Below are 13901 nucleotides of genomic sequence, written 5' to 3'. Positions count from 1 at the left end.
ACTCTTCCGCAAACCCAAATTTTTCAATGCAAAAAACAGTAAACGATATTTATGGATATTTCTCTATTAATTTCAATAAAAAATCAGTGAATTTGAGAAAATCATGTACTTGTACAGGAGGCTCTTTCTTTAACACTAGTTCTATCAAATTTTGAATTTTGAACTAGTTGAAGAATAGCTATTATATTGCTTCTTATTCTGGAGACTATAATTCTGAATTGGAATAGTTATTTATAATACAAGTGCAGAAGGCATTGATATTCTTGTTTTGGAATGAACGAGTGGTAGAATGAACCTTCTGTACGAGTATTATACATTATTTTCTCTAATTCATTGCATTTTCATTGAAATTAATGAAATATTTCCATAAATATATTTTAGTGATTTTTGCATTGAAAAATGTTGGTTGACAGAACTGATTTCCTTAAGGCAAATTGATGAATTGACAGATAAAGATGTGGCGGAAAGTTCGGAGTACCAACATAGAATAATAAAATATAGCCATGAAAACAATGCGTTTCTGATATATTCTCGCACGATTTTGTTCTACAAGATATGGAAGAATGAACGGAATATCCACAGGATTAGAGAAACAATTTAATTCGGTATTAAATCATTATTTATGGATATAATCAGAGACAATAGAAGCAGTATGTTGATATTATTGATTGAATTTTTTTGTGAATAAATTATCCGCTGAACTAATAATAACATAGCAGTAGTCTATAAATAGCTGCGCTATTACGTGAAAACTAACTTCTCTTTCACCTATCCTCTCGTAGATGAGACAAATGATCACCCGATCTGAAGTTCTTTAGGAATCGTGACAAAGTTCAGAAACTTCGGTAAATTTCTCGGAAGCTCCTCCGTTTCAAGGGATGAATCGAATACCTTAAACGAATCTTCAGTTAGTTATTTTGTGCTCTTTCTAATGTTCTGAAGGAGTTCAAAGTGGAACGCAATTATTATAATTCCTTTTGATGATAATTTTGAGTAATATCTATTACACTTAAAGCTAGGTACATCTGTAATTTAAATGTTTTTCTTCATTATAATTTTCTACGTCCTATGTTCAGTACTTTGGAAAATGTTAACGATAAGCCTTCACGTTGTGATGAGGCTTTACTCAGCCAGTCAGCCAAGTGAGTCGCTGGGAAAATGGGGGAGGAATGTTATTCACCATCCCAGGAATGGCCATCTAGATATCTCAGTAACAATAAAGGAATGGACGGTAAAGCATCAAGTGTTTTTTTAAACACAGCGAGAATTTCGATGAAATTTCTCCAGGACTCGTTTCTAGGTCATGTGATTTCAAGATATGGATATGTGCCTTGCCCTTGTTCCCCTCAGTGTCACAACCTTAATATGTGCGATTTTTTTTTATTGGGAACATATAGAGGAGAAAGTTCTTCAGTTTAAAGCATAAAGTTTGTATTATTCAAAATGGCACTTATTATCAAGTATAAAATGTCTTTATGTCGTCCTTAATAATTCAAATATCACAAATTCGTTTTTGTAGCCGTTGTTATATTGTGATATAAAACAACGGAGTGAACAAAATAAATGCGAACGACTGTCAAACTTTACTCTCTATCTTTATGACTATTTTCACGATTCCAACTTTGTCGGTTTTCACATTTTTCTTGAAACTTTGGGGAACAACAAAACTGAAGAATCTAATATCTTGATAGCAGTTTCCGGTAAAATCTTATCGTGATGATTGTCATGATTAAACGATTTCTTTATTTCATATCATTTTTGGATATAACGAGCATTCATTAAAATTCGTGGTTAAGAGTGCTGTGGAGAAATAAGAGTTGATTTTCTGTGGGTGTGAGTAGCGATTAGCTTGTACCATTTTCCTCCCAGATTCGAAGTATGTAAACAAATGTTAATGATATGGTACAAGCTAAGCGCTACTCGTTGTCACAGAAAATCAACTCGAATTTCTCCACAGCACTCTTGACCACCAATTCAAATGAACGCCCGTTACAATATTTTGCAAATCAATAAATAAATCATAAACCGATTGAAAATCTGTGAAAATCGGCTATAAGTTTAAGCAATTCAATAATGAAAGCAAGTTCGGTGATATGAAAGTTTTGACTGAATTGCATATTATAAAAATACCCGTAGATCTTATAATGGTGAAGTATCGTCAACTTCATTTTAATTAATGTCGTTGATGAGAAGTCAAACGTAATGATGTTAAGTTTAACTATTGATAAATACAATTCAATTTTTGGCAATGATGTGACTGTACCCGTGAATTTTTGAGTTATTGTGAAATAAAACATTCATTATAAAAAATGTGTAGGAACTGTTCAAGGACGTATAGATTAACAAGGTAGGTTCTTCCGGATATAAAACAGGTATATCTCGGTGAGATATTTCTACCAAAACGTCAGAACCGAAATCAGTTAATGCTTGACAATATCGGTCTCTCACTACTATAAGATTTGACTTTTTCCTCGTATTTGAATCTCATCAGAAGTAGTTTGGTACATAATCGAGTACAGAAAAGTTTTCGTTTTTAACCCTCTATTTATCGGCCGATGATTTTTATATGCCGTTTTATTACTTTGAATTGCTATGTAGAGTTTTATTCCAGCGAGTGCTATAATATATTGTTCGAAGAAAGTACAAGAAATTAATTCAGAGTATTTGAGAAGTCCGCTCAAAAGCACTTTTCAGCTATATTCACGGGACGTTCATCTGTCATTAGATTTTTTTGATATTTATCTGTATATATTTTGAAATTTTAACAATTAGAAAAAATTTGTTTTCAATTTCCCATTACAGATGACATTTCTTGTGCTAATACACACAATGTTACATGATTCGTCAAAATATACAAAATTGGTTCGAAATAAAAATTAAAGAATCGCTTCAATCAACCATCGCATCAATTTTTTTTTCGAATGACACTTCGAGGTAACTGTTACCAAACGATAGAATAGATAAAAAAGTATTTGCGGCGAGTACTGAAGTCAATTTCATTGTAGGTACCGGTACTACTTCAAGAAGAACTATTCGACTATTGAAGTGACTCAAAAGTTATTGTTGCGATAACTTGATGAATCTGTCAGTAGTTGATTTCTTATTTTGTTAGTTGTCCAAGAAAATTCAAAAACTTTTTGAGATTTTCCGCATGTTCACCAAAAACTTGATCTGGAGTTTTTCGCAACTTACTTGGTTTATCTAACTCGTTAGGCGATGCTCCATCGTCAATTGCTTTCAAGGTTGACAGACCACCAGGCACAACCAGTAGTGTGACAAAAATAACATTCAAAACACCCATGTAAACACTCATTTCAACACAATATACATCTTCAATACCACAACATCACTAAGTAAGAAACAGTACACAAGAAGTAATCAACACTAACAAACTGTTAAAAACTGAAGAACAATATACAACAAGAGTGACAGTCCCGAAATCAGTTAGAATAATGGGTGGCACAATCAATCAAATCGATATCACCAATAAGTAGATCTTCATCGATTAGATATCGTCTAATTAGCTACGATCCGAGAGGCTCGCGGTCTTCTGGAGCGAGCGGAACCGGCAGCCAGAGCATAACGCGCGAGTTTCAGAATAACACTGACTCCAACGCGGTTCTATCGCGCACCTTTCTGTGCTCTCTCATCCTGCGCTTGTATATTGCAGGTTTGCAGGTCTGAAATTCTCTTGGTTCTCTTTTCGACAACCCTTTTAAAATGAACCCTCTTGAATGTTCGGTGCTGTGCCAGACGGATGAATTTTTATCTGTTTCACGTACACATTTGAGGTTTGTTTGAGAATTCCAGAATTTCTGGATGGGTATCCCTGACAGTTATGAGGGTTTACGCTCCGCGAACAGAGTTGTCCCATGATTTCACTTCACGACTGTCCTTTTTCTCGGGAGTGGAAAACATAATCCTCTCAGGTACGACAGGATCTTCGATTTTTATTTTTCTACTGCATTTCAGTATGCAAACGATAGTTTTGCTCATGCATAAGTGTGGTTTTGTCTTCCTATTGTGATTAGTCGAATTTTCATCTAGCCTAGAGAGGTCTATCACTTTAAGAACAGAATTTCTTTGATAGTCATATGTCCCTATCTCTCAGGGTTCTTCCTAAGTTGTTCAATAATTAAGCCTACTATGGTATGGCTCCAATTTTCGCATCATCTGCTCGTGCAGCGGTGCACGCATAATGAAGATAATTACTTATTCCCGACAGAAAGTAATTTTCAGCAGTAAATCATTGAATTGGGAATATTTGAAACAATGTATGTTGCAAAAAATGATAAATCGCAGAAGATGCATCATTCTTAGACAGTTCAAATTCGGAGATAATTTGCAGGAGGTAGCACCGCAGAGATTAAAACCCAAAAATCAGTTTTCATAAAATGGTTTCCACATGGATCCGTCAAAAACACAAAGAATCATTTTCAGTAATGAATTGACAGCGACGACGTCAATTAGATACTTGGGATTGGAATCTAAAACTGGTTTGAGTTGACAAACGCATATCGACGATCTGTGTGAGAAGTTATCTACATCAATTCATCGACAAATCTTCAGCAGAGATATTGCTAAGATGGCTTTTTATTTATCCTTTTATCGTCTATACTTGTGTGTGATATAACCCTAAAGGGATAGAGTGTGGAGGATAAGAGAGCAAGTTCAAATGAAAAAGGCTGTTCGATCATATTTGGGATGAAGAACACATTAAGTTGCATCAGGGATTTCAAAGAGAATAGTTATTTATAATACAAGTGCAGAAGGCATTGATATTCTTCTACGAGTTCAAAATTCAAAAACGAGCCACGAAGTGGCGAGTTTTGGAATGAACGAGTGGTAGAATGAGCCTTCTGTACGAGTATTATACATTATTTTCTCTAATTCATTGCATTTTCAATGAAATTAATGAAATATTTCCATAAATATAATTTAGTGATTTTTGTATTGAAAAATGTTGGTTGGCAGAACTGATTTCTTTAAGGCAAATTGATGAATTGACAGATAAAGCCGTGGCGGAAAGTTCGGAGTACCAACATAGAATAATAAAATATAACCATGAAAACTATGCGTTTCTGATATATTCTCGCACGATTTTGTTCTACAAGATGTGGAAGAATGAACGGAATAACCACAGAATTAGAGAAAGAATATTTATACGATTACATCTGTATTCCTACTTAGAACACATTAAAATTTGTCGAAAATTTCAATTATCATCAATAAAACATTGATGGAAAGGACATTTTTTTTTTGAAGGAATATCTTTATTTTGGCAAGCTTTTTATTTCTTGATAGGGAATGTTGTTGCATGAAATCGAATTCTATAACTGTATCATGTAGGAATAGATAATAATAAATTATCGTTATTTCAAATGATCTAATAAATACATAGATGTGCCTTTGTGCGATCGTGCAGTACAGATCATTGACTCTAACACGTGAGAGAAAAATATTGCATTTCAACCAATGATAACTTGATCACAATGTAGCTTTGGTTGGGCCCTTTGTGTGAATATCGAAGGTCTTGCCTTTGTTGGTGTTTTACTTTGAATTTTTCGAAGCGAAAAAACTTCATTATTTCAGATTCATTTTTTATCAGACTTCATTCTTCACTGTACTTTTTCTTGAATGTTAGCACTTCCCCCCTCCAGACTAGATATATGAATCCTACAAAGATTCTCACATCGAACTATGAAACTTGAAATTTTCTTGTGCTTATTGATTGAAAGACTTTTGAAATGTGTGGATCTATTAATCTTCCCTTTTGAAAATAACTTCGGTGTTGGTTTGAAACTTGAAATTATTCATGTACGAGTATCTACAAAGAATATGATATACGACGCTAAGAAATCATTTTCATACCAATTCATTGATAGTACGATTTCGAATTCATCCAATTTTCATGACCGAAAAGAAATTCTCAAAATCATTAAAGTCCCACTTCTATAGATGGAAATTCAACTATATTTAGAATAGAAATATAAAACCACAATTCTACATGAGCAAAAATATCGTTTTCATAATGAAATGTAGGTAGTAGGCAAATAAAAATCGAAGATCCAGTTGTACCTGAGAAGATTATGTTTTCCTGGGAAAAAAAAGAAAGTCATAAAATCATGGAACAACTCTACTCACGAAGCGGAAACCCTTTTAACTGTCGGAGTCGGAGATACTCAACCAGCAATTCTGAAATTTTCAAACAAACCTCAAATGTGAATGTGAAATTGAGAAAAATCAACCGCCTGATGAACATGACATCGAGGATGACATGAGATTTTCTATGACGTCATTGTTATCGGTTACAAACTGAAATTCAACTCGGTCAGATCTGTTATCCCAGAAATATTGGGTATCATTCTTTCGATATTCTTCTAGAATTATCTCTATCTCTAGAATTATCACTTTCGATATTCTTCTAGAATTATCTCAGGTTCTGGGGACGTAATCAACATGAAATTTGGCGGGGTCCTTTAAATCGTCATTTGACAGCCGAATGTAGCTGAGGCTGGTCGGATTTTACCATTTACTAAACTTATCTGCCTTTTTTGAACCTAACACTCAAGAACCACTCTCAGTTGAGCCATACTGGATCAACCAATTTGAACAACCTTTATCCAAGGTATAATATCCAATGCACTTTCGCGCACATAAGCCCTCTATTCAATGAAGTATCGGGATCAGCAACCAATTTGCAAAATTGATAATGGTACTTTTTCGGCGCTCGTTACCTGAATAGATCGCTCTCACAATATTTGTATTTTTCATATTTATCTAGGAATCGTCTCAAACGATAAGGTTCGACCCGCTGTTGAAGAATCCTCCACAAATTCAATTCTGAACCGTTAACCTCTCAACTTTCGAATGGAAAGATCTAGAAATTTGCAGATAAGTTTCAGATCTCTAATACCACAACATATGTAGTTTATAGAATTAATCTCGGAATTAATATAACAAGCGCCTTCGTTCGTTCAAATTTTTTTTTCTGTTCATTTCAAAACTGTGAATTTGATAGAGAGGAAAATAAGCATTTGAATGTGTATTTACAATTTCAGACATAGTGCTAAATTTCATGTTTAACTGGTTAATCTCACAACCATGATTATAGGAAATTCAGAAAGAACATCAGTAAAATCCAATTTTTCCATGAGTAAAGGGTTTCTACTCATATGAAATAAAAATTTCGAGCTTTGTGCAAAATAACGTGCTGATCACATCATCAGAATCATCAAGAATTCATGAAAAATATTTGAAACCCAATATTTCCGTAACAATTTCATTGATCCGATTGATCGTGCTTAAGCATCATCTGAGTGAGATGTCTAAAACTCTGGTTGCACACTTACTCTAAAAAAACCTCAAGACTAAAGTGACGTCTTTTAAGGGGACCAGCCTGCTTGAATTTTCATGGTATTGTGTCTTTTTCACTTGATTTCCGCTTCCGCATCGTTTCTTATGGCGCTCACGTCCTGTCCATGTCGTTTTGAGATTAGGTAAATCAGAGTCGATCAACTCTTGACTGAACAAATTAAATTCTGAAATCATGCCGTTGATTGATCAAAAACAGTGACTCAATAAAACACTGTGACGACAATACGTTCTTATTGACCATTAAAATGGCGAATTGTACGAGGCTTAACCCCGACTGAACTGACACTTCGTCGAAATTAAAATTATTGGCCTTGATAGATTTGTATATAGAACAAATTTATTCAAATGAAGAATACTACAGTGACAAAATAAAATGGGCCTCACATCTTGAATAAATCCCAAAAATTAGGTAAACGGAGAATGTAAACAAAAAGCCGCCATATTTAGGCTCAGAAACCGGAAGCCAATCAAAAATGAGACCTTCCGCGTCGTCATTGTGTTTTATTTAATATATGTATTTCATTTTATAGCGCCCCCTTTAGGAAAAAAGGAGGAAAGGGACCTATGTCGACCAAGTCGCCAGAATTATCTTAAATAAAATTAAATGAGTGAACACACCACTATTTTATTCTTACATCTGAGTTATGGAAAATTCAAATAAATTACATAAAAAAATTCCTTATATTTCATCCTACTTAAATTTTGCCAATTGATGATTCACAAAGAAATTTCGATCTTTTTTCATAATTTGTTGTTGATCGAATCATCGAGGAGAATATATAGAAAAAAACAAGAAAGCAATGAGGTGAAAACAGGAGATTTTGAGCGATCGTTCATTTATGTGCCAACTGCACCCTTGCAAATATTTCATTTTCTATTACTGTACATACTGTACTGTATTGTTTTTTACACTGAAATCATTGAAAAAATGACCAGTTTTTATTTCTGTTCTGATATGTTTCTATAGGGCTGTAGAAAAATGTTGTTTCCAACCCTTAGGCAAAGGGCTTATTTTCACATGCATCCACAAGCTTCGCGTCGTTTGTCGCACGTAGAAAAGTGGAAACTTGATAGGAAAATAACTATAACCTATCATTCATTTCAAAGCATCTGTTCACAGTTTTCATGTCTCCATATAAGATATGCACACTTCATTTGTATTAATTTTCAATTTATTCTGGTATAGGTCATGTAAATGATGGGAGCGAGTATTATAATTTTTATTTCCCTCAAGTACTACTGTGAAAGCTTCCTCAACTAGGGTTTGATACGAATTTCGCTAAAAGTAGACATTTCCTTGATGGTGCCATTTTTATTTCCCATAAAAGTCATCCCTTAGGATACGAATGATTCAAGGAAACTCTCTGGCTAAAGTATGCCCTCGCACACCGGTGAAGTTGTGAATCTTTTTCACATTTCCCTAAAAGTTATTACTTTCATTCGGTTCATAGGTTCTCGATATTACAATGCAGTTTTGCAGTTGCAATCTGCATATGAAATGTCGAAATTGAAGCAAGTTCGAGAGTAGTGCAAGTTCGCTATGGGTGTTTCCGGAAAAATATATGCATATATATATATATATGGACCTATTGGGGAGTATCCTATATTATGTAGTCTACGATGTAAGGAGAGAATGATGCCTTGGCTTCTAGTACGAGCATGAATGCGATTATAAATTACATATTCGAAAGTTGGTGCGGTTTTTTTTATGCATATTACCTTGAATATTTTTTCTGTTTTCAATCGACCTCACAAGTTGTTAATTTTTCAATGCCCTGAAGTGCCTATCAAATTCTAAGTGAAAGTTTCAAGAGCATGACAAATTTATTTCTTCAAACTTTTTTTATGACGCTGTCTTGGCAAAGATAAAATAAAGCGGACAATACGATGTAAATTCTCATTTTATATGACATTCTTGATACTTAAGTAGAAACATCAATACGTCACTGCTCAGTTCAAAACGAATAAGGGATATTTCTTCTTTTACATATTATAATTTCTTCATACAATAATCTTGTAGTCGTTCAATATTTTTAATTAGCGAATGAAAACAAAATATTTTGGTAACTTTTCATCATTTGCAAAAAAATTGATTATACAGTATCACTAAAAAGCACTGATATATGATATTTTGAGAACATTTGTACAAAAATAGTTAATCAACCATCATTGATTGGTATGCTGAGTTTAAACATGGTGAAACGTGCATCGAAGACAGCGAACGCTGTGGACGCCCAAAAGAGGCTGTCACCGACGAAAAAATAAAAAAAGTTTTGAATGACCGCAAAGTGAAAATCATCGAGATGGCAAACATTGTGAAGATATCATCTGAACGTGCACATCATACTATTCACGAATATTCATACATAGGAAAGCTATGTGCAAAATGAGTGCCGCGCGAGCTCACAATCGATCAGAAGCAACAACGTTATTATTAATAATTCTGAGCAGTGTTTGAAGTTGTTTAAGACTAACAAACCTGAAAACATGGCTCCTTCATTTCACTCCGGAGTCCAAACGACAGTCAGCTGAGTGGACTGCACACGATCAACCGAATCCAAAGGGACGAAAAATACAACAGTCAACTGGCAAGGTTATGGCATCAGTATTCTAGGATGCGCAAGATATAATATTCATTGATTACCTCCTTGATCATCAACAGTGATTATTATATAGCATTATTGGATCGTTTAAAGGATGACATTATTAAAAAACGGCCCCATTTGAAGAAAAAAAGGTGCCGTGTCACAAATCAATGAAAACAATGGCTAAATTGCATGAATTGGGCTTCGAATTGCTTCTGCATCTACCGTATTCGCCAGATCTGGCCCCCAGCGACTGTTTCTTGTTTTCAGACCTCAAAAGAATGCTCGCTGGAAAGAAATTTAGCGCCAATGAAGAAGTAATCGCCGACACTGAGGCCTATTTTGAAGCGAAAGACAAATCGTACTACTAAAATGGTATCGAAAAGTTGGAAGATCGCTATAATCGCTGTATGACCCTCGGAGGCAACTATGTTGAATAACAAAATTGAATTTTGCCAAAAAAATGTGTTTTACTATGGTAGACCGGGGACCTTTCAATTGGCCTGTTATGTTTTAGGGAAGTGTTTGAATGAAATAATATTTGAATATGTATGGTGTGTTTCTTTGCAAACTATTGACATTCTACAGTAAAAATGACCATTACTTCACAAATATCACCACGAGAGGTATCTGTGGAGTATATGGCTATATCTTTATTCAATGTCTTCCCTGGTAAATTAAGAAATAAAATACGCTACAAGAAATCATGTTGAAGTTTTCTATGGATTCTGAGTTTAAGGAGTTTTGTGTAAGCGGTGATTTTTTTTTTTTTTATTCTTTATCTGGGTGGGATTTATTTGACATGCTTCATTTTTCCTTCTAAGAAGATGTAATTGTTTGATACTAATAAACAGTATTAATACGGTCGATAGATATTCTGTTTCCTTGATAATTTAATTGATCGCGATGAAATTCTGCATTCAAATGTAAAATAACAATCTCACGCGTTAGTCAAAACCTATGTTGTTCAAGCGCTGAGTAAAACCATTTCTGATTCATCTGTCAATGGTCCTCTTCCAATGTTATTCAATATTTGCCATTTATATTTAAGCAAATTGCGAAGCGAACTGGGCATAGGTCTAAGCATATGAGGGGCCATCAATATTCCTTTTAGAATTATTATTGTGTCCGTTGATACTAGAGCCTCGTCAACTGTAATCAGATAAATTCATCATTATAATAATGCTCGGATTTTTTAAAGATCATCATAATGGTATACGTATTGTTCGCTTCAGGATGAAATGTTACATCCATGAATCAAGTACGTCCAGCGATTGTATCCACATATTCAATTTTATGATAGTTACATATGAAACATTTTGAAAAATATTATCTTTATTCATATTGCATGTCATCATGAATCACGTCCCTTGATTTCTAGACATTTCGACCATTTGAAGGCGTTTAGAGCGGAATATCGACACTCACGCACAATGTTCATTCTGGAATTGAACTCGCTATGTAACGCCCTTCTACGATTTCGAGCTTTCTTGTCGCTAACAGGTGGGCGCTTAGAGAGGAATGATAGTTTCGTTCATTATGTTTATGATCACGCAGGGTACACAAGGGCCGCCCGGTGAGTTGAAGAATATCTAAATTATAACATTATATTTCAGGTTAAATGAAACGATTGTTCATAGAAGGAATGCAATTTGAATCCTTGTTACTACTAGAGGGTTCCTTGCTTGTAGAACGCAAATTCGAAAATTATTCATCAATATTATCTACACTAGGGATTCACGGCTTGGCTTGAGCTTGACTTGTTTTCAAGTCAAGTAGTAGTTTTCCAATCTAAAGTCGAGTCAAGTATTTATTTATTAAGTATAGTTTATTCAAAGTCACTTGAACTAGTCCATAAAAACGATTGGCCAGATGTCCCTTTGAAGTGGATACCGCGATCTGCAAAATACTGGGGTTTATCTGAAAGTATTGTTAGGCAATGAATTCACTGGCCCCAAAGGAATTTCTGGAAACTTGGACGAACCTTGTATAATCGAAATATTCATCTTCCTCCAAGTGACTTTGGATATACTATACTTGAATCATATCAAGCTACTTGATTTTTAGCAGTTTTATTGTATAGTGACTCATCAATGAAAAAATTATGAAATGAGGAGGAACCTTGCGAAAAACACTTTTATTTATTCAACTTATTGAATAAAAGAACAGAAAATAACAACTTTTTCGAAATAGCAACATAAATCAAATCACTATAAATCATAAGAAAACAAAAAATAAATAAAAAAACAAAGTTTCTCAATATTGAGAAACAGGCATTGTTTGCTATCATAATTTCCCATCCAGGATCTAAGACACATGAGGCATCGTTTAGATTTGTCGCCTAACCTAATGCGGGTTTTGGTAACTGAAAAAACAGCTCTGGAAAATTGTCTTTCAACAGGAGATGAAGATGCTGGCGTTGATAAAAAATCCTTGGCAATTTTGGCCAAGTTTGGAAAGATATTTCTGAAACTACCAAAATCTACCAATAGATTTCATAGAAATGTGAGAAAACTACTAATAAAGTCACATTGGCGAATGCTTCAGTCTCTCGGCGCTCGAGGAATCCCTTTATTTAGTCTAAGCGTGCACGAGATAATAAATGAAAAATAAATAAAATAATAATATTTATTCATTCCGAAATACAAAAAAAATAATAAACATAGATAAATTCTACCTTAATTAATGAATGAACAAACATAAATCTCCCACAAAAGTATGACACTTGTGCGTGGGTTGTGATTCAAATTAACAATAATTCTATGGACAGACGAACACACAACTAAACAAACTTATTCCTGCTCGTGAATGTATCACAAAAGGACTTAGGTTTGCTCTTGATCCAGGTTTTAACTCTTCTATTGAACGTTCTGTTATTTCTTGTTTCTTTGATATCTACTGGAAGTTGATTATAAAGGAATGGTGCGAGATATAAGAATGATCTTTGTGCAACTGTTTTTTTTATTTTTGGTGATTGAAGATGATTTCCTCCTATTTCCATATAATTCTTTAGAGGTATCCCTTGATTGCGTTGGTAACTTAATAAAGTACGTCCATGGAGCTGTCTTACGGAGTATACTCTTGATAGTTCATATAATTTTTCTGTTGGGTAGGTGATTGGCTTTCCGTAAATGATTTTTATTATCCATTTTTGTATTACTTTCACTTGTTTGTAGTGAAAATCCGCCATTCCGCCCCATACCAGTCCACCATAGCTCAAGTGAGGTTCAACTAACGCATAATACACTTTCATCAATTCATCTAGTTCGCATATGTTTTTCAAGGATTTAATTCTGCTTATACGTGATCTTACTTTGTGTACTACTAATTTTGATTGTTCTTGCCATTTTAAATGTGAGTCTACCATTATTCCTAGATATTTAATTTTTTCTGCATTTCGTACTTGCAAAGGTAACCCATCACCATTTTTAACTGTGAGTATTTGAAACGTGGGCTTTCCGCTTTTTAAGCTAGTGAACGACATAAACTTAGTTTTATCCATATTGACAGTAAGTTTTCTGGAGTTGAGGAATTCTAGTATTTCTGTAAAATCTTCCCCGATTTTTAACTTCAATGAATTCCATGTGGGCGCTGTATAAAGGACTACAGTGTCGTCAGCGAAACTTACAATTTGATTCTGAGCACTTAAAGTAAATAGATCAGCAATGTAAAAATAATACTGGCCCTAGGATCGTTCCCTGCGGAACTCCATATGTATTAACTTTTTCTTCACTGACAACCTTTCCTATTTTCACTCTTTGCTTTCTTCCTTTTAAGTAAGTCTCCATCAAACTATATGCCACTCCTCTCCAACCAATTTTTTCTAACGTATCTAGTAGCTTAACGTGGTCCACGGTGTCGAAAGCCTTGGCCAAATCTATAAACACGCACACAGCTGGCATTTTATTGTCAATTGCTTCGGTGATCAAGCTTACAAGT

The 13901-nt window shown here is 34.4% G+C and overlaps 1 protein-coding gene across 1 annotated transcript in view; it reads right to left on the bottom strand.

Moving 5' to 3' along the window:
• The window catches only part of LOC123671355 (nephrin), a 494576-nt gene extending 490975 nt beyond the window's left edge, over window positions 1-3601 (bottom strand). The window contains exon 1 of the mRNA XM_045605135.1: window positions 3193-3601. Within this exon, the coding sequence (XP_045461091.1) occupies window positions 3193-3313 (121 nt within the window). The 5' untranslated portion in view covers window positions 3314-3601. The remainder of the gene's footprint in view (window positions 1-3192) is intronic.
• Between the last annotated feature and the right edge of the window lie 10300 nt (window positions 3602-13901).

Source organism: Harmonia axyridis, chromosome 1 (assembly GCF_914767665.1).
Source record: "Harmonia axyridis chromosome 1, icHarAxyr1.1, whole genome shotgun sequence".
Taxonomy (NCBI): Eukaryota; Metazoa; Arthropoda; class Insecta; order Coleoptera; family Coccinellidae; genus Harmonia; species Harmonia axyridis.
This window is presented reverse-complemented; position numbering and strand designations above follow the sequence as displayed.